Genomic DNA, 27,960 nt, shown 5'->3' with positions numbered 1-27,960 from the left:
CACTCTACACTACTGTACTTGATACGGTTACAGTAAAACTCCCATAATTCAAAATAATAGGGGATCCAGCTCTAGCTATTACAAATTATGAGATTTTACAAAATATTAGGGACACCTTCTCCCAAGGGGGAAAAACAAAGAAAAGACAATGGTACTTTTTGGTTATCTGCCCCAATCTAAATTTAAACCTTTCTAAATACAGTACCTCTGTAGCAGATTTAGGTTGGGATATTTGAATTATGGTGAAATGGCAGAATATTTCAGAAGTTATAAACAAATACTTTTTCCTTTAAGTTTTAACTTAGAGTGTTATTTGTCACACTGTATTAAGGAGTTTTCTTATGGTATGTATCAGCTTGATTAGTGGAAATTTCTACTCTTACATCTGTCATCAGCAAACATTACCCGGCTCTGCTTTGTCTAACTCCTCTTCTAACCCTAAACCAACTAATATATTGTTACTAACTACATTTTGCTGATGTTAGTGAAGATTTTGTAGGACTCTTCTATCTTCAACAGTAATATATATCTATTCCAAGACATCTGTAAGTTTATATATTGTGTATGACCCTTACTTGAGACATTCTTCAGGAAAAATTCCAAGTGTGTAGCATGATTGAGTCTTTGATATACTGTCTAGGGCATGTTAATTATCAGTCTGAAGTATTAGAAAACTTAGCTTGACCCACTTGTCATTGAAAATCAGATGTTGCATTAAAATACAGATAATATATTTAGTAAGGTAGGTAAGATAATTTTATTTATTAATTAACAGTACAGAGTAATCATTACTTTGTATTTCATATTTTGAATAGAGTTTATATTTCTTTTCTTTTTTCAGGGTTTTGACAATGGATTTCTATGGAAGAAATGATATACCTCTCGGGGCCTTCCTAGAGCGTTACTGTTTTAGCCCCACATATACTTGTCCATCTAGTCAGTGTTCCGTGGCAGTGGTGGATCATATCCGAAAGTTTGTTCATGACACTGGATGCGTTGATGTTCTTCTGAGACGTCTTGACACCGTGCTAGATGACACTAACACTGGATCAATACTAATGTGGAGTTGGTGCAAAATTTGCCGTCAGGTAAGAGAATAACGGCAAGGTTTATGACCAGTATAGTTAGCACAATGCCTCTGAGACTGGAATATCTGGAAAGTTACCGGTATATAATTTAATGGGATGCATCTTTTTTTATTATTCTAGTGGCATTCTAACCAACGGCATTAGAACGGATGAGGATGGGTCATGTCCCCATAATTTTGTTCCTTATAAAGCAGAAATATATAGTTCCATGTATTTGAATGTTAAAATTCATTTATTCAAGATAAACAGCTCTATATTAGTCACACAGTATTGTTGTCTGTTTTTCTCCCAAATTCTAAAACATTGTTTGTTTAGGAAAAGATGAGGATAGATGGATCAAGTGTTTGCATGAAAGAATGTGAAGGAGAGTTTTGGGAGAAAATAAAAATTTATCTGATCTGGAGTATCAACCTGTTATCAAAAATTTTATTACGGTACAGTATAAGCAAAGTAAATTATTTTGATTACCTGACCTAGATCTATTCAATCAAAATAAGCATGACATCATGATTGACTGTTGCCACTGAGTTCCACATGGGATATTTTTACAAAACACCACAGAATGAACAGTTGTGGATCCCAGGAGAATACACAATCCATCTTCCCCCTTTTATCTGAATGTAATGTATCCCTAAAAGCAGGGAGATGATGTGCTTCCTGGTGAGGGTTCAACAGAAGTACTGTATCTCTTTGCCTTCCAATAATTTTTCTCTGTAACCAAAAATATCCTTCCAAGATCTCTTGGTCTCCCTCTCATACACAAACTCTTGTGTTTTCAAAATTCTGTAATAATAATGCAGAAATTCCCTGAGAGTTTGAAATGTATTAGAATCTAGATATTTATATTCATTTATACTGAATCATTTAATAGATTTCTGATAATGTTTTTTTTTAATTGTGGTTATTGATGATTTTACCATTCACAACCCCAATTGCTTCATAAATTTGGTGGAAGTCTTAACTTATAATTCATCATTTGGCTCCCTTATTACAGACAGGACAGAATTAATAGCTTAAGTCCTCAGTTGGTAATTTAAACCAATTAAACTATTGTTCATATATGGTAGCTTGTATATAGCTTAGGCAGTGAAAATTAAGCTTCATTTTTTTTTTCAGGTCACACCTGTGGTGCCCATGTCCTTGGAAACTTGGTCACTGTCATTTGCCAAATACCTAGAGCTGCGTTTCTATGGGGGGAGTTTCTCACGGCGTGGGACTCCTGGGTGCTCCCATTCTCTCCACCATGACCACTTCCAGTACTTTGGATTCAAAAATCAAGTAGCAGTGTTCAAGTAAGTCAGAGCAAAATTATTAAGAATTTACTGTACAAACTCACTTTCTTTGAGCACTTATATATTGTATATCAGAATTAGAAAAGAAAATGAAAATGAAAATTATATTTTACTATACACTTTGATTTTTTCATATGGAATGACCAGTGAGCTTTCTTTATTGTAAAAGATTTTATGGAAAATTATAGATTTGTTTTATCCCGGCAGGTATATTGGCATCACACTACGGGAAATTGCCCTACCACCTTCTGAGATGAAGCTTTGTATTCCTCCCATTACTCAGTCATCTGTCGTCGAACTTATCAAAGGCGTGGCAATGCATGTAAGTATTTTGGAAAATAATCTTATATTTATGTTTCATAGGAATAATGAAAAGTTTGCCCAACTTACACATAATAATTGAGAGCTAAGTGAGTAGAAAGGAAGGATTTATATATACTTAGTTAAAAGAATTAACCCTTAGACGGTAGCAGGGTGACTGAGAAGTACCCAATAAAAAACTCATCGATACAGTATAGAGACGCCGATGACCAATGAAGACAACATACAGTATTTTGCACAAAAGATAAAATATTTGCTTTGTGTAAACCAAATTATTACAATAGATCTAAAATTTGTATGTCTAATGCAAAATCCATGATGTTTATATTCAAAATGATCATCATATTGTAAGAATTCCAGCAATGTAAATTATATTCTGGCCGGGTAATTTGTATGAATTTTATGAGCTAAAACATATATCTTCAGTTAATAAACAAAGAAATATTCTTCAAGGACACTATCTGTCAATCAAAATACTCCGCCCTAGCTGGGTCGGTCCCTCCCTCCCTCCCTCCCTACCCACCACCCCCCACCTTCCCTCCCTACCAGAGAAGCTTTGGGAGAAAATAGTATATTTACATTTTTAGTAATATATAATAACTCAGACTAAAGTTAGGATAATATAATTGACATTTCTGGATTCCTTGCAGGTCAGGGAATATTTTGAATGTAAACTTCATATATTCTGCACAAAGGATAAAATATTTGCTTTGTGTAAACCAAATTATTACATAAGATCTAAAATTTGTATGTCTAATGCAAAATCCATGATGTTTACTTTCAAAATGATCATCATATTGTAAGAATTCCAGCAATGTAAATTATATTCTGGCCAGGTAGTTTGTATGAATTTTATGAGCTAAATAAAAAAAAATAAAAAATAAATTATACTTCACCGCGTATATGAGTAGATGCACCACGGAAAGTGAAAGTCCGGTTCTGGTACCTGTACCGCGTAAATGAGAAATCGCGGAAAGTGAAACCGTGTAAAGCGGGGTAATACTGTATATAGTTCCACCACCATCTAAGGGTTATTAGTTTAAAGATTAAAAATGTAAGAGATAGATATAGGGTGATACCCTAAGAAATTGCATGGATGAAAATACTTTAGAATCTCATATGCTAATTTCACACAACTAAATACAGTACCTTAGGTAACTGAAAGATCTGGAAAATATTCATTTAGAAAAAAACAATTGTAAGGTTTGATAAATGTGTGCCACTAAGCCAGGAAAAAGTCAGGTTGAGTGTCTGTTACCTGAGTTACTTGGACCTGAGAAGTAGCTAAACCCAAACAAATTTATAACACTTGACATTGGATTTGAAGGCACACTGCTCTGGTAAGTGGGCACTCATATGTCTTAAAATGACAATTCTTATTTAGTTTAAAAAATTTTCAATGTGATTATTTTGTGATTTATAAATACACACTGCCAGAACCAAATATTTTTTGCTCACCACAGGGTTACTCCGTCTTCTCAACAATTCTTGAACGTGTGACAACACTGTCTTCGGAGTGTGGAAGTCGGTGGGAACCTCTCATTGTAGAAATCAGTGAGCATCAAAACAAACAGCGCTCCATATTTAGAGAGATGATCGAGAGTATACAGGTACCTGTTATTTACTTTATGGGAAGAACAAAGTATTAAAATAACATTATAGACAAATTTTAGTCATTTATGTACTCATGAAGATCAGATGGCATTCAGGCTGTGTGTATGTACCATTGTACTGAGTGTATACTTTAATCAACATATTGCTGTCTTTTTAATTACTATTGATAGTAGTTTTAATAAAGCCTTTGTAAGCAGAGGTTACTGTTTTCTTGGAAGATGGTAACTTACTATAGAAAAAATATAGCCCCCCTCATTCCTCTATCCACTTTCAGCTGCAGCTAACATCACCAACATTAGAAGCCAGGCGATTACATCCTCCCACTCCCAACACTACTCAAGAAGTAACTACAACAATGCTGGCAATTACAGACCAAGTTATACTGATCAAGAAGCATATTGCTCAGGTTGTCAGTGACTGGAATGTCAAGGTCAGAATTAAATAATGTATTATACTGCCTCTTTAATTCATAGTAAACAACCTTTGCATTAAAAGTATAATTATAAAGATTTTAAGCACAGGAGATGATTTGTAGTACTATAGCATTCCTTACTTCCATCCTCATGATTGTAGCATCCAGGAATAGATTGGTGTCTGTGAACTACGGGTATGTGTACAGGTGCTTGCCTGTCTGAGGGTATTTCTGTGTCCCAACAAGGAAGGAAGCAAATTAATTCAGAAGGGGTCAAGTCTGATCTTAAATGCACTTACACTTGGTGCTGTTACAACATTCTGTGGCAGGTTATTCCAAAACTTCACAACTCTTATTCCAAAGAAGAGAGCTCTGACAATTTTCTATACTGATAGCTTCAACTTGAGGATGTGGCCTCTAGTAGGACAGTCATTTGCCAACTCTAAATACTGTATGTATACCAGTACAGTATACAGTTTAATGAGTATTCCCATTTGCTGTGTTTATAAGTTTTTTTTTGGGGGGCAAAGCTGCTGCTTTTTCATCTGGAAATCTCCAAGTTTGGTACTAAACGTGGTTGTTGAATTTTTTTGGTTTTAAACAAACTCATTTAGAAGCATTATGAAAATATACCTTAAGTCAGCAGCTAATGAGCTTTATGTTAATGCTTTGATAGGTACAAGATCTTGTACAGCTTCGTAAGAGAGAAGAGAAATTAGAGAAAGCAAAAGTAATGGCCACCAACAGTGGAGGTGGATTGCCCCGTCAGTCTACCAGTAATTCTATATCAACATCATCGGCAGCATCAGCACATGCAACTACTTCTACTGGGGGTAAATAAATATATATTCACGAAGGTTTTAGAGTTGTGATTTTTATCTCATAATTTTACTGTATATGTTAAGCTTCTACTGGTAGTTGTATCTCTTAAAGTAGTCCTTCTACAGTATCAACTTTTCAGCAAGGAAATTTATGATCTTTATCTTTGAAACTGATTCCCCAATACAGTACTCTTAACCTCTTCAAGACAGTGATTGCAACTTGTGGTCATTACCTACTGGATGGAGGAATATAAAAAAAAAAAAAATCATTAAAGCATTTGAATCTTACCATAAACTCCTGATTTACACCAACAAAGTTGGTAGACAAATAGCTTGTGAAAGTTACCCCACCACTACAACCATATTCTTTATTCTTGCCACCCAAATTCCCCTTAAGATTTTCTAGATTGATTAGTCAAATCTTGAGGAATGTCACCATCTTCATTTATATCACGGTCAAAATGCATGTCTCGGGATCAAATATACAGTACAGTAATGGCATAAATTTTCTCCTGCATGGGGTGCTGCAAACACCTGGATGCGGTATGTCTTGACTTGTCCATGGTCTATCCATTACTAATGTGTGACAGGCTTCCACAATATACTCAGCATATACAAGCATGGGAAAATTAAATTGGATCCATGAAAAATATATTGCAATAGTTGCAGGATATGGCCAAAACAGTATGACATTCCATCCCGCATCTGTTGCAGAATATGGCTGCCATGGGTAACTGTAGACTCATCACACTGTTCCCTAGAATTGAGGGTGTTTAAATTTTTTAGGATTTTCTCTTCCATCTGTTGTTTGAATATATACTGTATTGTACAGTGCTTAGATTTGTGGAGTTTCCAAGCCTTTAAAGAAAATTTTTCATGATGGCTGTAATTATTCTTCTTTTATTTATGTATTTATTTCACAAGGTTATGATCAACATACAGGTTGCTGGCTTAGATTTTATGTTCATTTAAGCCTAGTTACCAAATTTTAGTTAGAGCTTTGGTCGTCATCTCTAGTCACTGGGCTTATTAATCTGTATTTAACATTATTAAACGTGATTGTTGCTTTTTTCATAGACATCGTTGGTATAGGTTCAGTAAAATTGTAAGTTTCTTTTTCTCCAAATTGCTCTTATTAAAATAATGAAGCATAGATTTATCAATAGGAAGGAGTTGGAGGAGAGATACTCCTGTGAAAGAACCTCTGTTGGTGACACTGTTTACTCACTAAGATGTGCCGTTATGGAAGAACCTATACAGTATAAGCATCTAACAACAAACATGTTTTGCAGAAATGTACAGTGCACAATCACATAAGCAAGCCGGTGATACAGCTTCAGTAGCATCCTCAGCAGCTTTGACTGGTCTCTCAACAGATTCCCTCAGCTTGTCAGCCTCCTTCAGTGAACTACCAGGTCAAGAACTTCCCAAAAAGTAAGCTTGCATAATACAGTTGTCATATTTTTCCCTCACAACCAGGAAAATTCAGTTATGAGTACCAGTAAGTCAAAGAAAATTTTTTTTTACTATTCACCACCAATTTTATATGGATTGTTAAGTGATCAAAAAAATATTGTAAGCTATTATGAACTGGAGATAATTGTATGTCATTCATGTACTGGAGAATGATTATCTTACAACATGTAATTTTATGATACCCTGAGAGTTGAGCGTGCCATGTAGATACTGGTACACTAATAGACTACTTATACACTTAAATGGCTTACAGTTTACTGGACTGGGATTTATTGATTTTTTCAGGAACACTGTTAATAGTGCTTCCACTTCCGTCTTTGTGTTTTATTCCTCATTATCCTTCTCTCTACAACCAACCTGATGGCTTACACTATGACATACCGTATATGTAGGCATATAAGATGGAATTTGAACCTTAAAAAAATCAGCCCAAAATTAGGGGTCATCTTAAACGCCGGGTATAAAATCCGAACCTGTACATCCTGTGGTTTATGTCTATATTAAAATAATAACAATGTATTATAAACCTGTCTAACATACCGTAAAATAACAACATAATAAATGCAGTTATCATCACGTGCTGCCCGCCATTTGCAACTGCCGCCGAAGTAAACAAACAGCCAGTCCTACCAATCATCTTGTGAAGCAAGTTTATCAATTAAAGAAAATACCTGCATTGTATTTAATATATTATAAATAAATAAATAAACAAATAAATCGGTAAATTCATTTCAAGTACAGTAAATGGTAAAATTTTACTCGACACCGACATTAGTTCCAGTAAAATACCTGACGCCTAAGTGACATCACTAGTGTTTACACTACACCAGCTGGTAACGTTTGATACCATTACTTGAAGTGAATTGGCCTTATTTTAAATAACCAAGGATGTGTTGCTTAGCAGTGTGTTTAACAGCATCACTCCACTGGTCAGTGGGATGGTTGGTAAAGGACTTCTGGGGCAGTAAGCTCCCAGTGGTAAGTGTCAGATTTGCGGTAGTCTTATACAGCGAGTATAGCTCAAAACCTAAGTTTTAAATGGAAATTTTTGGGGTCGTCTTATACACCCCGTGGCCTTGTACGCCGACATAAAGGGAATTTTGGTTGATGTCGTTATATAAATGTAATTTTTCCAAGAAATAGAGTGTAAAGGTAAAGTTTTACCCTTGTTAACTTTCTCGTGCATGCAGTAAGTTTTTATGTTTTTGTGACCACTACAAAAGTCATAATGGGACTTGTCATCACCACTCATGTGCAGTCTGGGCATCTTCGTTTTGTGACCAATTTATCTCAATATTTTATTTTATTTTTTCCATAATTTATACATCATTGACTTTTTTATTTTATTGCTTTCAATATTTTTGCTACCTATGAGGTTTATTGTATAAAATTTTAGTACATTGTACTAATGTTAATGTTAAGATAAAGCTTGTAATGTTAAGAAGATAAAGGGTGTTCTTAAATAACCTGTAGCACTTATGACTATCATATACCGGGTAACTGATTTTTGAAGTTGTTGGGCTGGCATTTTTCCAAGAGTCAAGCTCCTAGCCACTTTCTCTATACATTTTTTATGTTTCTTATGTATATAATCATATTGTATGAATTACACATGTATTCAGATGCATACATAAATTTAATTAGATATTTATAGGTACCTTATACAGTATATAAACATACTGTACTGTACAGTGGTCCCTCGGTTAACGAGCACTATCCGTTCCAGCAGGTTGCTCGTTAACCGAAAAACTCGTTAACCGAAACCATTGTTTCAATGGGTTTTTGGGTAATTGGTTCCAGCTCACCAAAAATTGCCTAAATTCAACAAAAAAGGTAGAAAAGTACACTTACTTTGAGGTGTGTATGTAGAAGGCTCCTGGATGATGATGATGATGATGGGAATTAGAATGGGGGTGGAGGAGAAGGGGGAAGAGAAGGCATTGGGGTGGAAGAGAAGTCACCCCATGGCACCATTTCACCCATAAAATTTTAGTTCTCTTGGTGTAATTCAAGATTATTTTCTTTAAATCAACACTGCACTGCATTATATATTGTCAATATGTAAAATAAATTTCAAAATGACCAATAATTTAAATGGAAACACAGAAAAAAGCGTTTAGTTGAAGAGAGTCTCAAGCAAGATGTTACCTCCACTGAAAACAGAGACACTAACGCCTGTCTGGTGTGTTAACAGGCTGGATGGCACGCCAGAAACTAGTTTCTTTACCTTCAATTATGTTCAATAATTGTTAAAATAACTAAAAAAGTTAATATTAAACTTTTAAAATTATTGAATAGTATAAACTTCTTGATATTTACTAAAATAGTAAGGAATTTAAGCCCTAAAACCGATTACTGTATTGGCGGACTAATACTACAGCTGGTGGACCGCCAAATGCAAGCGAAAACATGTTGAAGTCGGCTCGTAAAAAACTTGTTAATCGAGGGATTGCTCGTTAACCGAAGTTAAGAATCTTATGGAAGGTAAATCGTTAACTGAAATATCGTTAACCGCGGCGCTCGTTAACCGAGGGATCACTGTATAGACCATACAAGTGATTGCAAGCACCTTCGTGCCCAGTGAAAGTTTGAACGCTCGTGCTTGGCTAGCGTACAGCGAATGAGGGTGCGCCAAGTCCGTAGACTTGCATCGTTTTCCATCGTAAATAAAATGGTTAATTAATGCCTTCCTAAAGAAACCATCGACATGGGACCAGGTTTGTTCCACTCTACGAATTTTTTGCAATTTTTCCACCAAGTTTGATGAAAAACGATTGTGCCGTTTCGGCTGCCCAGAACAGACAGACAGACACACGCCTAGTCCTATATTATATTAGGTATATGTTCTATATATGGTGGTACTGTAGTGACAAAGTGCTTGCCATTTTTGCTCTATTTCCTAATTTTGTTTCCTTGCCACCATCACTATAACTGCTTGAGAATCCTTTGTGGTAGGAAGCAGTTTTATCATCTCCCAGATATTTCCCATGATAATGAACCTTGTGAGGCATGTTTCATTATTTGTTAATGAATTTGAAATTTTCAAATATTTTCTCTGTGAATATAACAAAAATCACATTACAAACACTTAAAATCACTTGAGAAACTATTTCACTATAAAACATCATTGTGTTCCAAACGTGTACAGCGGGTGTAATGGGTAGGGTTTGAGAGGAGTTAAAGAGACAGAAATGTAACCCACCAGCTTGGCTGATGGGAGAAGACTGCTAAACAATTGACCCACGCTTATTGTCACCCACGCAGTGGTAATTTTTGGAAACTTGCTCCATGAGATCATGCAGTCATCTGTGGCGCATGAAAATTTGACACGATTATTTTCAATTTATTTTATTTTATTTTTATTTTTAAAATTTTTATGATGCGATTCGCATCATCGATGTAGTCAGTGCTACCCAATAATATGACGTGAGTCACATCATGGTGTGCGAGAGGGTTATTATTGTAGTTTTTCAGTATGTATGTCATTTGATTTTTTCTCACATTTCCTTCTTTGCTATTCTCTCTGAGGCAAGATGAATCTCTTGAGTCTTATACTATTATGGTCTAATGCTCGGACAAAAGTTTTCCCAGAACTAAATTTTCTCTGGATTGTGTAGTGGTTTACAGGGATGTTGTAAATGCATTGTTCAAGATTTTGTAGACTTGTGTAACTTCCGTCTTATGAAGGATGTTTGTGGATCTAGTTCTTAATGGGAAGGTTATCCTCCCTTCCACTGCAATAATATTTTTTCTATCATTGTTGTCCCCTACTGCAGCTAATCTCCATAAATTACATTTGCTAAGGCAATTTCTCTTACACGGTCATTGTATATGTTGAGGCAGGCATGGATTCTTAAATTATTTGGCAAACAAACTTTTAAAATTCTCCTGCAAATCTTTCACACGCATCTCATACCTGTTGGACATTTGTGTGCTGCAGTGGTTGGTGACTGAACTGTTTCAAGAAAAGTTATGGAAATGAAACCTGACTTTTAAGTTTAGGGAAAGGCAACATGATAGTGATAGGAGAAGTAAACTAATCATTGTTTAGCTTTAAATAAAAGAGCAATCATTATTTATGGCATCTCTGTTTTTAGTGCTTCAAATGATGCTGGTGAGGATGTGGTAGAAGAAGGACCTGCAGTTAGTGGTGAGTCATCACCTGTCCCTCAGTCAAATGGTAAGTTGATACATCATTGTTTTCTTTTTAAATATATTCATTCATTATGTGTTAGTATAACAATGGAGTGTCTTTATACCAGTCCAAAGAAAACTATTGTGAAAATAATACCTCGTACAATATCCTCCTTATGCACATTGTTAATTGGATACCTAATACACAAATCCAGTGAAGGAAAAAAAAATGTTCATTAGCTATGATTTTCTGGGGGGGGGAGGGCAAAATAATTTATCTGAAAGTTTGGTTAATTAAATACAGGTTGTACCTCTCTAGTCCGGCATTCTGTGGTCCGGAAACTCCCGTGGTCCGGAACGATTTTAGCTTGTCCAATAGGTAGATAGGCAGCTTTTTTTTTTTTTGCCCCTCAGGCCCCAATGTGGGTCAGTGACCTATGCCCGGGTGGGCTATCCCCATAAAAAAAAACAACAACAAAGCCGCGGGAAATTAAGGTTTGTTTACATTCGGCAGTTCGGCTGCTCTCTCTCTCTCTCTCTGCTTGTCTATACAGAGTACAACACTTAACCCTTCAATATATATGAGCAGTAAATAAGTGTTGCTTTCATATTCTTATGTAGAGTAATGACGATATGTTTTCACATGTGCACACTTACATATGCGCAGTCTCACTTTTTTTTTACCATTAATGGTTAGCTACTTATATTGTTCCATTTATTAACATTAAATAACATTACAGGTACTTCAAACAACCATATTAATTTTTTTACATTAATTTTACTACAGCTACAATCAGGGTCTTATTTTCTTCAGTTTTATATGTAGAACCAATCGGTCTTTGGTTTTGTAAGCTTTAACATAAACAATGCTGGCAGCCGTCTCGTCTCCTCTAATATTCCACGTATTATTAATAAATTGTGCTGTTAATTTTGCACACACAAACATTAATTCAATAAAAACAAATTCAGAAACATTAATTAAAATATATATGAACAGTAAATAAGTGTTGCTTTCATATTCTTATGTAAAGTAATGACGATATGTTTTCACGTGTGTGCATGCGCACTTACATACGCGATCTCTCTTTTTCTGGGTAATGGGAGGTTACTTAACTTAATTACAATCTTCCTTGTGCATAGTAAGCTATTTGGTTACCATAAGTTGCGGCGTATAAGTCGACCTCAAGATTTTTTGTTCAAAATTCAGGTTTAGGCATATACCCGCCGTATAAGTCGACCCCCCAAGGCCCAAACATAGGCTAGGCTAGATCTGAAATGTGGATATAGCCTATGGCGCAAGTGATGCACAGCGAGTGTTAGGCAGGCTGTTCCACTTGTTTACCACTCTGGTAAAGCTTCACATTTTATACTCGGTGTATGAGTCGACCTCTGGTTTTGGAGAGATTTTTTCAAGCCTAAAATGTCTACTTATACGCCACAACTTACGGCAGGTGTCGTTAAAGTCATGAATTAGATTTACATTAGATGAACTCGGCATTAATTTTTTCTCATCACTAATCTTATACTTCAGTTCATATAAAGTCTTAGTAGTAAATAATGATAGCTAATGAGGTGACTTTTTTATGACTAAGAAAGTAGATGTTTACATTCATTTTTAAGATTTAGTCCATAGTTACAGTCGAACAAGATATGTCTTGTTAGCTAATGTGCACACAGAGTTGTAAGGTGAAGAAATAAATTTACTTGAGTACAGCTCCTCCCCGACTTACGACGGGTTAGGGACCCAAATCCAGGTTGCAAGTCGAAATGGTCGTAAGTCGAAAATGCTTAAATAATACATAGAAAATCTAAAATGGGTGTCTCTTTTTCTCTCAGCACCACAAAACTCTCACTTTTAAGCTTGCCAGCCATTTTAAAGTGAATTACAAACGAAAATTTTGTCAGTACACAGCGCAATCACTGACTTTGGGACTCGAAAATACGTAATTTGCCAAATTTTTGTATGACTGAGGTGGTCGTATGTCCGGGTGGTCGTAAGTTGAGTAGGTCATAAGTCGGGGAGGAGCTGTACTGTACTGTACTCAAGTAACATTTTTGGGTACAGCATTTACTTTTTAAAAAGTAAAAAAAAAATTTAGTGCTTTTACTTAGGTATAGTTTTCTAATACTTCTACTCAAATACAATTGAAAAAACAAAAATCACTGCTCATTACATGCAGACTAATACCTGGTAATATATATTTTAACTAATTAATTATTAACCGTAGTAAAAGAGTTGTGTGGGTGGAGGGTTTGGTGTGGGTGGAGCCATGAGGGGTACGGTGTGGGTGTGGGGAGACACCATGCGGCCACATGCCTAGAGGTCTCGTGAGGTGAGGTGATGTCAGGTCAGGTCAGGTGGCAATGACAGTGGTCTTTCCCTTTGATCTTCTTGTGTCCATTAGCACCTTGACCACCCACCTCACCTCACCCAGCCTACCCTCTTATCCCCCTCCCCCCCATCAAATCCCCTCTCTTCTCCTCCACCTTTCCTTCAGAGTCTTGGTCCTCCTGTTAGACATCAGTTGCTCTTTGCATATACCTGTACCTAATATGAATTTCAAAGAGGCTGTAATTCTATAGCGCTTTACATAATTTCATCTTAGATATAAAGCCTGTATCTAAACAAAAGTGTGAGACTGAGTGCATTTAAAATTCTGATTAAATAACTAAATACAGTGATATCTCCGTTAGCCGGAATAATTGGTGCAGAATGTGTTAAAAAAAATATATACTGTACAGTATAAGAAATAATTTCATAAGGTCAAAAACATACAGGTAATAAACTTTTCTAACGTGCGCGGGAGTTAGCACACAGATCAGAGTGGGGGCAGTGGCAAGAGGCATGTCTCGGCTGTTTGCCGTCTCGAGTCCCATGTGTAGTGAAACGATTGTCAAATGGTACAGTAATGCAATATATTTTCTCTTATTTTTTTTTTATTATTTGTACAGGTATTTATTTTTCACATTTACTGGTACATACTGTATACACATGACACAGTTCATCCGGGCAGTCACCAAGCTGACTCAAGAAATGTGTGTGACTGCTGGCTGTGTACTCTGTGATGTCTCATAGGGGGGAGGGAGAGAGTGTGGCTGGCTGTAGTCACAGCTCAATGCCTCAATACGCACATTCACTTCCCACACAGCATATTGGTAGTGTAAGCTGCACCTGCCTCATAATTAAACTAAAAAAAATTGTGGTATGAAAAAAACTCTCACTTTCAACCATAATCTCTATGTGACACTACCAAGTCTACACACACACACACACACACACACACACTCCCACCTTCCCACCCTCCCACCCTCCCTCCCTCTCTCCCTCTCTCCCTCCCTGATGAATTATTTTTGTCCACAACTGTACATTTTATTTCACAAAAAAGTGCTTAGAGCATTGTCATACAAAGCTCCATTGTTCTTCACCTTTCACTCAGGCAAAACCTTAATCATGTGCTTACCTTATAAAAATGATGGTAGATAACCAAGTGAGGATGCTGCTGCTAACAGGTCAGGTGAATAATGCTCAGTAGAAAAAGTTGATCAGTAAAAGAATAAGAGAAAATAACTACAGCACAGTACAATATTGTGAAATTGTACAGAATGTTGAGATGATATAACTAGCATTGGAGAATGGTATAGTTGGAGTACTGTACAAACATTATTGATGAGAGAGGTAAACTTTACTCCTAGACCATATCAAAACTGCCACACCATTTAGTGTTCTAACAAACACACATTGTAGTCTATAGACAGTATATAGTACTGTCTGTAGGTTCATAACCGTATGTGTAGAGACAGGGCATAGCTATGTATGTGATCATCCATAGTTGTGCTTGGACCATTTCTTGCACAGAGTGGTTGGAAGTATCATAGATGATAATACAGGTAGTGAAGTTATTTTATAATAAACAACTTGAATGTTATATGCTGCTTAATTCTTAGAATGGCTGTATTGATTCTTCAGAAGTGCAGGACACCAGAAAACTTCCAGAAGAGGCAAAAGAAAGTGAGTACCTGGTACAGTAATTGCTATAGGCAGGTTTTTCCTCTCAGAGAAGGTCTTAGCAAAGAGGTTTTCAATTTTTAAATCTTAATAAGGACCGAGTATATTTAATACAAACAACTCCAAAGATTATGTACAGCTAAAAATTTTCTTTGCATATATTTTCTTCATAAATAAATTTTTCATTGTTTTTAATGTACAGTACAGTATTACAAATGAAATCCTGTTAATTATATCCTGTATAGAATTGATTATACCTAGTGAAGGATGTCACCATTTGTTGCTGAATGGCTCATACAGAATCTTCTCCTACAGGTCCTACATATCTTGCCGCATTAATTTATTCAAGCACTTGCTTCAAACCAGCACTCATTCTAGCTCCATCCTTACTCATAGTGTCTCTCTTGCACATACTGTATGCTCTCACTGTGTGTCTAGTCCATTCTCTCTTCTCTTACTCTACCTGCCTTCTTTAGTATTTGTAGTACCTGAGGTTCACACATGTTTACTCTTTTTTTTATTGTCTGTTTGTTCGGTCTATTCTAGTGTTTCTCTTAGCCGTGTATTCTCTCTCTCTTTGTGCTCATCTGCCTCATCCATTCTATTACCTACCTTACCTGCTCTCACATGTACCTCATTATGTGAAAGAGAAAAGGCTGTCATATTCAAGGAACTGTAGTGATTTTGGTGTATGGAGAAGGTTATGTCTCAGCCACCCTGCTCTGTAATGGAAAAGTACAGTTAAACCTTGATATTTTGGACTTAAGTATAGTACTTTGTTAGATAATTTTTGTATAATTCAGAAAATCTGAATATAGTATTCTGAATTTTTTGAAAATTTATTCTGATATAATGGTCACCTCATGTCACTGGAGTAGTCTGGAGATCTGTGCTAAAAAATAGATGTTATGAAGAATAATAATATTACAGGACCAGAAAATTTGCTTTAACAGGAAAGTGGTACTGTACTTCCTCTGTTTGGAATATTCAGGGAAGATCACAACTTTAGCCCAAATTTCAACAAGTAAACCTTAGTTCATAAATGTGTTACATTGATCCCACATTTTCACCTGTATTTTCATGTGTTTTTGCTGTTTAACTATTTAGTACACTAGTATATTTAAGTTTTTATCATCTTAAATGTTTATTACATTTAACTAAGAAAGGTTTAGATACAACAGAGTGCTGTTCATAAAACATTAAAACCACACATTTCATCCCTGTTAGGAATATAGGTGCTCCTCTACTAAAGAACATTTGACTCACTAACTTTCAGAGGTATGAACAAACCTGTCCATATGTCCAGTTGACATATAATTGTCTACAATATGTATAAATATAAGCTATTTATACATTAAAATACTGTTAAAGGCTGCTAAGATGTACTCTACTATAGAGTAATGTGCTGTATTTATTATTTGGGTATAGCTGTACTGTACAGCCTTTTTTTTCCTTTTTTTGCACTATGCTTGGTATCTACAAGTGTAAAGTTGCATTTAGAAACAAATGGTCTTGCGAACAAGCCTCGGGAATGAAAAAGAAAAGAACACCTGTACACAGATTTGGAAATATCAGTTTTCAGATCCATCCCCCCAATTAGTCCAAATTATAAAGGTTTTATTGTAAGTACAGTTTTAATATGTTTGATGAATAGAAATAAAATATATATACCTAATGCACTACAGTATTATGTGATCACTGTTCTTGATGTATATGACATTTATTTAGCATTTTATTTTATTTTTAATAGTATTCCATAAAGAATTACAGTTTTTACATTAATGGGTATTATCAAAATCTTTCTTGCATCTGAACCACTGAATGCTGTCAGTGTGTGTTGAAATTGATGTACTGTGTTTTAATATGTCTTACAGCTTTTAAATTTAAAATCCCAGGGTTTTTTAGGACATACATATAGACACCTTATACAGTTTGTTTCAAAGGAAGAGATTGTTAAAACTTAGACTGATATGGCATTGCCTGGTTTCATTTTTCAAGGATTATACTTTGCAATGTGCTTAATAAAGTACTCTGCTTATTTTTCCAGTATGTTATATTATTATTGCATGTGTGTGTATGTCTCTCATGGTTAATATAATTTTAGAAAGCTTATGGTACATGTTTAAGTTCTCAGTCTTTGGTATTCTTTTTAAACTGCATCATTGTTGTGTGAAGGACTGTCTTATGTGCACCAGCAAGCCATTTGTGTACCCAGCACTCTTAACACACCTAATTACAATACAGTGGCAAGTCCCTTCCTTGAAGTCTTCTTAGTTATTTTTTTGCATAATAAAGACATACAACATGATGGTGTCTGGCATGGTGGTCAATCATAGATACTGGTTGATCATTTGATTATGCTGTTCACATTATATTTTCTAATGTGTTTTGGGAGGGAGGGGAAGGGGTTGGCACACTCAATATTCTATTAATCAGTGCATGCTTATAATACTTCTATGATTTTCTTTTTCAATATTTTTGTTAGTGGAATGCTTTTTATCAATTGCCTTTTTAAAAGTTAGTTTTTACTATAAAAAATGAAATTAAAGGAAGGGTATTTCAGCCATTGGATTTTTCCTAGATATACAAAATGCACTAGGACTAGTGTATGTGATGCCTACTGCTGTGTGCCTAGCGGAGGAGATGGATCGCATCCTACGGGCTTTAGCTGCCCTTACTACCACCACCCAATCATCACCTGATCCAGGTATCACCCTATTGGCAAGCTGCTACTGCTTACAGTATTACCACTAACAACTGTATTTCACACCTCCCAATAAACTGTTAATGATATAATTATTGTAGTGTGCCTAATTAGTTTAAGCTAGACTTTATTTTATTACAAATTTTAAGCAAAATTAACAGTATAAACTTAGTTACTAATTATTCCTAAAAAGATAAGCCCTTAGTTAATGCTTTTTATGGCTGACCAGGAATTCATATGTGACTTGTGAAAATGTTGTCACTTCTCTCAATGGAGCTTGTACATTGTAGCTGCTTTCTTGTAAGTTATGTCTTTATTCCATCCCAACCATGAAGAGTCAGTGAGATATCTTTCTCTTGTAACTCGCTACCTTAAATTAATCTTCATAACTTATCATCTTACTAGCTGTTTGGACAGTGATTCAGTTCTTGTACATTTCCCTCTTTCTTATCATTTAGTATAGAGGTTTAGCACAATGAGAACAATTTCAATATTCTTATGTTTGTTTCTGTGAATGTTGGAATGAATATATGTGTGTGTGTGTGTGTGTGTGTGTTTAGGTCAGTGGGAGGGAATGGGCTACCAGTAATTGGGATGGATGGATGAAGAGTGTGGTGCTGATGGACATGAGAGGACTTTGGATATAAAAATGCAACTCTTAGTAGATACTGAAAGATGTTAATTGGTAGTGTATTTTGAAGGGTTTAATAACAGGCAGTGCTTAATATGAGAAATAATACTGATAGATTTTGCAAATGTCTATACCTATATTTTATAACATTATTTGTGTGGTAGGGGTTGAAGAATAATTGATTTAAGAGATGTTTTTATAAATTGATGGATTGTACTCATGATGTCCTGGTGCATGTGGAAATTGTTTAAATACGTACAGTAAATGAATTAATTGCATGGATGTCTATAATTAAGATTTCATTATATTTATTGAATTTAGAAAGGAAAATTCATTATAATGTTCATTCTTGTATTCACTTGGAAGTTTTAAAAAAGGTGGAGGAGATGCAATAAGCAGATAGATATCTCAAGATGATGAATACGAGTAAAAATAATAGAACGTGATTTCCCTTTTTGATCCATATGAGTACATTTCCCTGTGATGTAATAGCATTCACTTTTTGGTTGATATTAAGTACAGAATGATTTTTACACATAAACAGTTTAGATAAGACTAAACAAAGACAGGGCCCTGATATTAATGTCAGTCAGTTAGTTTATAATAAGCCATCCACACAGTAATAACCACACTGTTAATACCTAGCATCTTGTGTTTTTGCTATTCTTATTGCAGCATTTTAAGATATGCTTTTTGAAACACTGCATGTTGTATGGATTTTCTTTATAGATATTTGGTGCACAGTATATACTTTGCTTCATTTTTTTATTATAATTTAATTTCAACTTCATATTACAGCTTACTCTGTGCAGCACTTTTCTGTTTGAATCAGTGCTTGCTTGTTATTCTGATTTGTCTGTGACTCTTGTGGAACTGCAAACTTTGCCCCGTGAGAGACATTGTTTAGGGCTCCTTCGGGAGGTTAGCTTGTGACGTACCAGGCGAGATTGACAGTGGGTATTGGCCTCTTCCTATGTCTTATTGAGGAGTGAATTGAATTCTAGTCTGTACAGTATAGTACTGTAGATCTCACAAGGGATCTTTGAAATTGTAAGGTTGAGTCTTCCTTTTATTTGTGAACCCTCTCAGTCAGAATTAGAGTTTAGTGAGACAGACTCATTCAGCTGTTGTTGGTTGTCACTGACCCACATCGGGACCTTGGAAGGCGAAAATGTGATGATAATAATAATAATAAGAATAAGAATAATAATAATAATAATAATTCATAGTAAATTACACATAAACAATAATTCAATAAAAAAGACATTCAGTAATAAACAATAATGAATCTTTTGTACATAAGAGAAATGACGCTGTTTACACGATTATGCACGTCGTCTGCACGTTGGCGGGCTGTTCAAACCCGTCGAAATTCAAGTTTCCGCCGTCAAAATTTTTATTTATTTATTTTTTGTGTGTTCCAATAAAATACGTTAAGAATTAAAAACTCGCGAAATTTGAGAAGCTACTATACGACATTTAACCTTTCAATATGTCTTCAAAGAGACTATGATGCAGAGAAAGTGGTGCTAGTGCTTCCAAGCATAAGCACAAGTCACTATCTATCCAGGAAAAGGGTGAATTTCCATGGTCCGGCACCGGTCCGGTCCCGAGGTTGCCGGACTAGAGAGGTACAACCTGTATTAGCTCTCCCATTTTTTGTTGGGTGTCCTGCTGCCATACTGTATTGAAGGTAGGGATGGAGGAGTGTCACATTCCTTACGCTGTGTTCATACTGGATGGAGTAATTTATAAGTGATGAGCTGATTCCCATTATTTACCCATGCAGCTTTACAACTAAAGGATGCGTCACACTAGCGTTTCTATTGTCAACTTTTTCATTACTGTCGACTTTTTTCATGAATCGTTGGAGTTGGCTGTTTGTCAAACGGTACAGACCATCTGCACTGACAACCTGTACGACAACTTGCCTGAGTTAACTCAAGATCTGTTATTGATACTACAAGTAGCTACAAAAAATAAACAAATTTTTACTTAAAATATAACTTCTTCTTCCCAAGATTACTCATTATTATGTTTAATTTCATGATTTTAAAAAGGGTAAAAAAATGTCATTTGTTGTTTACATTTTGACCACACGGGAATAACATCATCATGACAGAGCCAACAGGTAAAATAATTTCCCAAGTCTGGACACGCCTCTCCAAGGAGTTCTTGGTGGACCAGATAAGGCAGTGCCACTGTCTCTGGGATCACCAGGACTCTTCATACACCAAAAAAGGTATAGAATTGCTGCACTTTCTTTGTCAGTTGGATCCATCTTGTTTGTTGACAGTTGTCAAATGAGGGAAACTGGTGAGTTGGTTCTAAATGCTTGTGTGACGGTGTACAAGAAAAAGTTTTACGTTTTTCTGAAAGTTGATAAAAAAATCGACGAAAGAATGCCAATGTGACGCTGCCTTAAGTACAGTACAGTATACAGCTCCTCCCCGACTTTCGACAAGGGTTAGGGACCCAAATCCAGGTCGTAAGTCGAAAATGCTTAAATAATGCACAGAAAATCTAAAATGGGTGTCTCTTTTTCTTCTCAGCACCACAAAACTCTCACTTTTAAGCTTGCCAGCCATTTTAAAGTGAATTACAAACGAAAATTTTGTCAGTACCAGTAATAGGGTCTAAGGGGGTCTCATGGCTATGGGTCAATGCAGAAGAAGAAATTAAGGATTAATTCACTGTTTAATTTGTTTCTCATTCTCTGTTAGTTTTACCAGCAACAAAACTTCACACTATATACAGTGTACGGTACAATAAAATCACCTGTTAAAATTTTGGCTGAACATAAATCAGAGCTCATAAATGAAAATGTATGAAAGAACATGAGTAAGGTATTTGTATTAGTCTAAAATTGATTTATGATTTTCTTTATGGTAAAATGGTTAGAACTTGTCTTTTTGAGGTGTTTCTAAAAATCACTAACTGCTGTTACTCATCTTTTGTAGCATTTTTAATAAAGGTTTGTAATATTGCTAATTTTCAGGTACAGGGGGTCTTCATTTATACATTGGGGATGTGGTCCAGAGAAATGTGACTCATAGTGAAACATTTTATAATGAGGAATTTTTACCTATAAGAATTAATGTAATTAGGGGTATAGGCAGTAGGCAACTAGTAGGTAGTAGGCAACTAGTAGGTAGTAGGCAACTAGTAGGTAGTAGGCAACTAGTAGGTAGTATGCAACTAGTAGGTAGTATGCAACTATTTGGTAGTAGGCAGCTATCAAACAGGGAGGTACTACCGCCTGGGAAGATATAGGAAGCATAATGTATTGTCTAATGGTAGACCCTGCTGCCATATGGCATCACGAAAATTGTGACCAAGTCCCAGGTTGTTGATCTGCCTCATTTACACACAATTGCAGGGTCTCAATTGTTTCTCTTACTTTGACAACACAACATACATACCTGTATATTGTTCCTCACTATTGATCTTTTTAATTTTTGCTTTTATTTGTGGTTCTTTATTATTATTATTATTATTATTATTATTATTATTATTATTATTATTATTATTATTATTATTATTATTATTATTATTATTATTATTATTATTATTATTATTATTATTATTATTATTATTATTATTAGGCCCTGATGTGGGTCAGTGACCTGTGCTCGGGTGGGCTAATCCCTGTAAAAAAAATAAATAAAAAATATAAATAAAATACTTGCATTCCACCATGTACACTAATGCCCCTTGAAAGCTAAGGAAGTGTTCCTAGAGAGAGAGATTTAAGCAAGTCACCTTACAAAGGGGTCATTATAACATAACATTATAGTATTTGATATGGAGATACATTCATAACAACATTATTTGTTACCTTTGAGTGATACATGATGGCTCCATTTGGCTACTTGTACAATAAGCCAACTGATTAATAAATAAACCTGGGTACATACAGGTGCATCTTAAGTGCTAATAAATACACTGCATTATTATTTATTAAGTGCTGATAGATACTCTACTATTATATTTAATAAATGCTGAAAACAGACCTTGTGGAAAGCATGACGACATGGTGAGGGATAGTGCGGGCAATCGACTATTTGCGCTAGGTAAACAAAGCCGCTGGGAATTTAATATGAAGCAATAACTCATTTAGGGTTGACTGTGGGGATTTTTGGGGAAGGGAATAGATTATTTTACGATAATGTTTTATTAACCCGGCACTAAATGAACCTGAATAATATAGGAATTATGGCGAAATTGCATATTCTCGTTATAAAGGAATCCTGGGCTGATGAGTGCAGTAGATGAGTTGTCCTCTCTGTCCAGCCAACACTCCCTCACTCCTTCCTGGCTAAGCACCCAGATGTAGTTTTGTATTTTTTTCACTCCATTTCTTTACATGCAAACCTTCCATTGTTTAAGAATTGAATACGGTTTTCTATAGTTTAATTTTTCTGGTTTTGGAACACTTGTATAATTTTTTTAATGTCCGCAGCGAGATATACAGTAGTCTAGAGAGTCATGTGTTGCCAAACTGCCTGATACTCTCAGGTACGTGTCATCTCCCACACAATATATACCCCGACTCTCATAACTTTTCTTGTATATTTTGATATTATTGTACAGTACAGGGGGGTATATAGTATTTTCTTTATTCATAAAACACACTAGCACATTGAGATGACTTTTCTGCAAATTCAGTGGTTATTTACATATAACAATGGCATAGCACGCAGTCGTGTGAGAGGTGACTGATGTATTTAAGCATGGTGGAAGCTTAACACTTGTAGGGCAGTTTTATTACTTGTTATAGTTATTTTTTACATTATAGTATTAGATGTTTTTAACACTATTTATGCTTCATACACACAGACTTAGTACAAGATAGTGGCTGTATGTGAAATGACATATCAGTACAGTACAATGTATAGTGAGGACCCCCTGTATCATGGCTGCAGAAATATATAGTTTTCTTTAAATATTAATGATCTGTAGAAACCTTGAAGGGGAATGGGGATTCTTTGTGACAACGAGGGTGGATAGTGAAAGGAAGGAAACTGAAGAAAAAAAAATATACATATATATAGAGAGTTCATCTGTAACGAGTAGATGAGTATACTGTTGAGCTCTGATGATCCAAAATATGACTAAAGCTACAGTATTTTTGTTAGTGTATTCTGGTTTCACTGCAGTTGTTAAATCACGTAATCAAGAATTGTTTTTATAATTCAATCTGTATTACGGCAGTTTTCCTTTCACTGTCATTCAGTAGAAAAACAATGTACAGTTGTACTTTTCAGATCATTGAATGTATTTTAAAATGCTGTATAGTTCTCAAATTATATTTTGCATGAAAAGTTTCAAGAATTTCTTATTGTAGTACACTGTAAGCTCATCTATTTTATTTTAAGCACATTTTCTTCATAAATTACTGTAAGAGGCTTCACATCTCTGTCATGCAGTATATTATGTTAAAACTAAATATGTCACTTATGGTCCACTAGTATTTTCATACACAATCTATACCTTACTTTTGGATAACATTTAGATGAAAGATATGTAATTTTTATATTTTTAATCTATCATTTCCACCACTTGCCAGCTTACTGACCATGTGGATGGTCGGTCTGTTCTTATGTTACACACGACCTTCATTGTTCAGTGTTAATACAGGAGAAAACCAGATTACCTGGAGAAAATCTGCAATGTTTAGTAGGGTCACATTGGATAACACATCTCACCTCCAACCTGGGACTCAAACCCACAATCCAGTGGTGAGAGGCAAGCTCACTAATACTGTACAGTACCACCATTTTATGGTATGAAGTTTGAAAAACAATTACTGTAATTTATTAATAAATACTGTACAGTATACTGTACTGTACTTTCTAATTAATGACTAGAGTGAAATGGTATACATTAGTAAGTACTGTGCACTTAATGTATACAGTAGTACAGTGATATCTCTGTTAGCCATAACAATTGGTGCAAAGCTCTTATGGGAATGAGAGATTTCTGGGTAACGAGACGACTCTCTTAAAGCCGGAAAAAATCCCTCATCCCCGGAATTTTTTACAATTTTCTGGGTGACGGAAAAATTTTCTTGGAAGTTCCAGAAATTGCCCAATACATTATCTCTCGAAAACGGAAAAAGTTCCCTCATCCCCGGAATTTTCCGGGTACCGGAAAATTGTTCTTGAAATTTCTGAAAAACGTGTTTGATTTTCAGTTTTCAAACCTGGAAAAACTCCCCTATCCTCGGAATTTTCCAGGAATCGGAAAAATTTTCACTGAATTTTCCGGAAAATGTGCCCCTCAGAAAATTGGTCCCACAGCTGGAATTTTCCGGAAAATTCCGGCTTTGGGAATGATTTTCCGAGAAAATTTAAATTCCGGGTTTGAGGGATTCCGGCTAACGGAGATATTACTGTAAACTGCCATGATGACATGCGGGGTTATATTCTGCTACCATTGATTTTGAAATACAGTACAGTATAATAATACTGTACAGTACAGGTATTATACAATATAGTACTGTACTTAAATAATTGGTAGCCGCATGTACTTGTGTCAGTACCGTAGTGATGAACAGTTTATGATTTATGACAGGAGTAATGTACAGATATTAGTCTTTATTATCACATTTCATTATAATTTATGTACACTTACATTTTGATACACTTGTTTTCTCTGATTATTAGTCGGTTAATTACTGTATATTGAATAAAACATTAGATGTACAGTATATATTAAGCACCTACCTAGCTGTATAACCTTTCATTACTTACTGTATTCACATTCTTGATATCAAAATTGTTAACTACTGTACTGTACATTTGTACAGTAGCTAAACCAATTTTGAATTTTTAGTAGTAAAAGTTTCAAGCATTGCCAACTGGTTAGTAAAGCTTAGAAGAATGTTTCTACATTCAACCTCCACCTTTAAATATGGCCAGTGACACATATGGTTGAATTAGATATCTGTATATCTTGGTTATAAATGGTATGATAATTATTTCAAACCTGGTAGTACAGTACAGGTATAGTATATTTAGCTTTCCTCCAAATCTTTCAGTTATCACTTGCATCCAACCTTTATGTTTGCAGTATTTCCCAAAAATGGCCTAAAAATCATATACTGTTTGATGATATGGTTACCTTACTCTCTGTAAAATTAGTGTCTGAAGATATTTGTGGTTGCTTCAGTTATTTTAAAGCTTGAGAAAAGTCTGAAGATAGGGAAACAAACCAAAAGTTGTAAAATTAATGCAGTATGTAGAAGGATTGGAAAGGAGTGTAAATTAGGTAATTTCTGGTAGGCCATCATATGATGTAGTATAAATATAATCAGAAAGAGAGGGCACTTGTCCATTCTCCCTCATTAGTTTGCCCAGGAATGACTTAAGGCATCTGATCTGCTAGTGTAGGTAATTATAAAATTTAGAATATAAATTGACTTTAGGTATCAAGCTAGTAATATCTCATCTGTATCACGGCATTTAGGGAGGTTCTCATTAGTTTTATGCATTTATAATCTACAGGCAACAGTGTTTTGTCACTGTCATCAGCATCCAGTGATGTACTGAATAGTTGGGAGAATGAGAGTGATGTTAGTGGTGGGCTGCAGGCTGTTCTACCTCACCAGATTGTAGACGTCTCTTCACTACTTCACCGTAGACAAGGTAACAAAATAAATGGCTTCTGTATCCTGAGATTACCTGCGTCTTAGCATCCTCAAACATATCAAACTAACCAGATAAACCATTGAGTATTTTCTGGTGGGGATATACGGTAATTCTAGATCATAAATTTCCAATTGATGTTAACTTAATGTAATTATTGATTGCAAACTGCATATTATAACTGTACTTGACCAATATATATGTAAGACTATAAAAAAATTTCTTGAGTGTAGGACAACAAATAATTCATGTTACTAATATAATATCTTAATTTTTGTTTTTTATTTTGTCAAAAAATCTGTCATATCAGTTTGCTAAATGAAATTTGGAAAATACCTATGGATTCTATTAAAGTGTTTGTTATTAATAGGGTTTAATATTCTTATATGAAAAAAATTTAGAGCAAAAAATCTCCTGCTGATGGGATATTAAACATTCTTTTTCTACAGCATCAGATTCATGTGAAGGGCTGATAGGTGGATGCTCTTCTACATCTGGCTCACCTGGCCGAGGTCACGAAAGGTCTTTATCAGATGGAGGTCAGACTGGCTTACCTAGAGAGACTGGAGACCGAATTGGAGAGAGAAGACTTGCTGCCACTGCTGTCAAGAACATTATATCAACTTTTTGGTCATCTTCTGCCAATTTACTGGTTGAGGTTTGTTTAGTTTTAGTAAAGGGAAAAGGCTTCCCAACTCTTCTACAACATTTTATATACAGGGATGTGCTGTTTGGCGATCTGGATGTGTTCCTAAAAAAAAACCAGATCGTTAAGTGATTTGATCGCTGAGGGAACAGAGACGAGAAATAATATCTTATACGTACAAGGTATAATATCCATGGAGATGGCACGTAAATGTGTAGTGGATTCACCGACTGACTGACTCGTCACCCAGTAGCACTCAGAGTGGTTGAGGTCAAGTTGTGAGAGAAGTTATTCTTCATCTTGTGATTTTGGGTAGATGTATGTAATTTTATTCATTTTCTTGTTCACTGTTGCAGAGTATACAAACAAATTAAGAACAAATAATTATCATGAAGTAAAAAAACATAAAGGGAATACAGTAAACAGTTCTTACCGGGTCTGCTTGTTAGCGGACAAGAACAGAGGGGAGGAAGAAGCAATCATTTTAGTACACAATATCAAATAGTAATGGGTAATAAACAGTCAGTACAATATTCAATGACACACCAAAGGCACAACAATAACAGTGAAGCACAGGAATGGGAACGATGTACAGCGATTGATAATATACAGGGCAGTATAGTAAAGCACACCTCACAATGTTCAAAGGCAGGGTAAACACTGTGTAGTAACGGCCTTGTTCATAGGTGGCACGCCGGTAGCATACCCCTACAATACGTGATTTCTGTATAATAAACCTAGATATGTACCTCGCTCTGGTTACCAAAAAAAATTTTATTTAATTTTTTTTTTTGCTGGAAAACTAGATGATAATGAATTCTAAAATCATTTCTAAAATTCAGGTTGGATGATTTATAGGTAATATCTAAAATAATGGCTCCTTTTCCAAGAAGTTTAGTGTCAGGCTTGAAAATACTGTACAATGGTGCCACAATCTCTGAGTGGTCCAGGAGACATACAATATCACACTAAGCATTTAGTTTGCACCACTTAGTTTTGTTATTTCCACCTTATTTTAGCATTAGACTTGTGGTTATATAATACTGGGTAGGCAGATGAATAGAAAATGGAATTTAACATAATTTTAAATTTTTTAATTACATGTGGCAATTCTAAATGGAATGTGATTAGCCCACCCAACCACAGGTCAATGACCCACATTAGGG

The 27,960-nt window shown here is 35.3% G+C and overlaps 1 protein-coding gene across 2 annotated transcripts in view; it reads left to right on the top strand.

The window, feature by feature from the left end:
* Positions 1 to 27,960, top strand: part of LOC121859837 (1-phosphatidylinositol 3-phosphate 5-kinase-like) — an 85,864-nt gene that overhangs the window by 37,353 nt on the left and 20,551 nt on the right. Inside the window, exons 17-28 of one of the 2 annotated variants that reach the window (XM_042356798.1) lie at positions 842 to 1,088; positions 2,205 to 2,380; positions 2,588 to 2,702; positions 4,165 to 4,311; positions 4,590 to 4,745; positions 5,404 to 5,560; positions 6,841 to 6,982; positions 11,122 to 11,204; positions 15,126 to 15,167; positions 17,746 to 17,871; positions 26,008 to 26,148; positions 26,598 to 26,806. In XM_042356798.1, coding sequence (XP_042212732.1) covers positions 842 to 1,088; positions 2,205 to 2,380; positions 2,588 to 2,702; positions 4,165 to 4,311; positions 4,590 to 4,745; positions 5,404 to 5,560; positions 6,841 to 6,982; positions 11,122 to 11,204; positions 15,126 to 15,167; positions 17,746 to 17,871; positions 26,008 to 26,148; positions 26,598 to 26,806 — 1,741 coding nt within the window. The remainder of the gene's footprint in view (positions 1 to 841; positions 1,089 to 2,204; positions 2,381 to 2,587; positions 2,703 to 4,164; positions 4,312 to 4,589; positions 4,746 to 5,403; positions 5,561 to 6,840; positions 6,983 to 11,121; positions 11,205 to 15,125; positions 15,168 to 17,745; positions 17,872 to 26,007; positions 26,149 to 26,597; positions 26,807 to 27,960) is intronic. The other variant, XM_042356799.1, reaches the window with a different exon arrangement.

The sequence above is a fragment of the Homarus americanus genome, unplaced genomic scaffold (assembly GCF_018991925.1).
Source record: "Homarus americanus isolate GMGI-L3 unplaced genomic scaffold, GMGI_Hamer_2.0 scaffold29703, whole genome shotgun sequence".
In the NCBI taxonomy this organism is placed as follows: domain Eukaryota; kingdom Metazoa; phylum Arthropoda; class Malacostraca; order Decapoda; family Nephropidae; genus Homarus; species Homarus americanus.
Note: the sequence above shows the minus strand (reverse complement) of the source record. Positions and strands in the feature narration are given on the sequence as shown.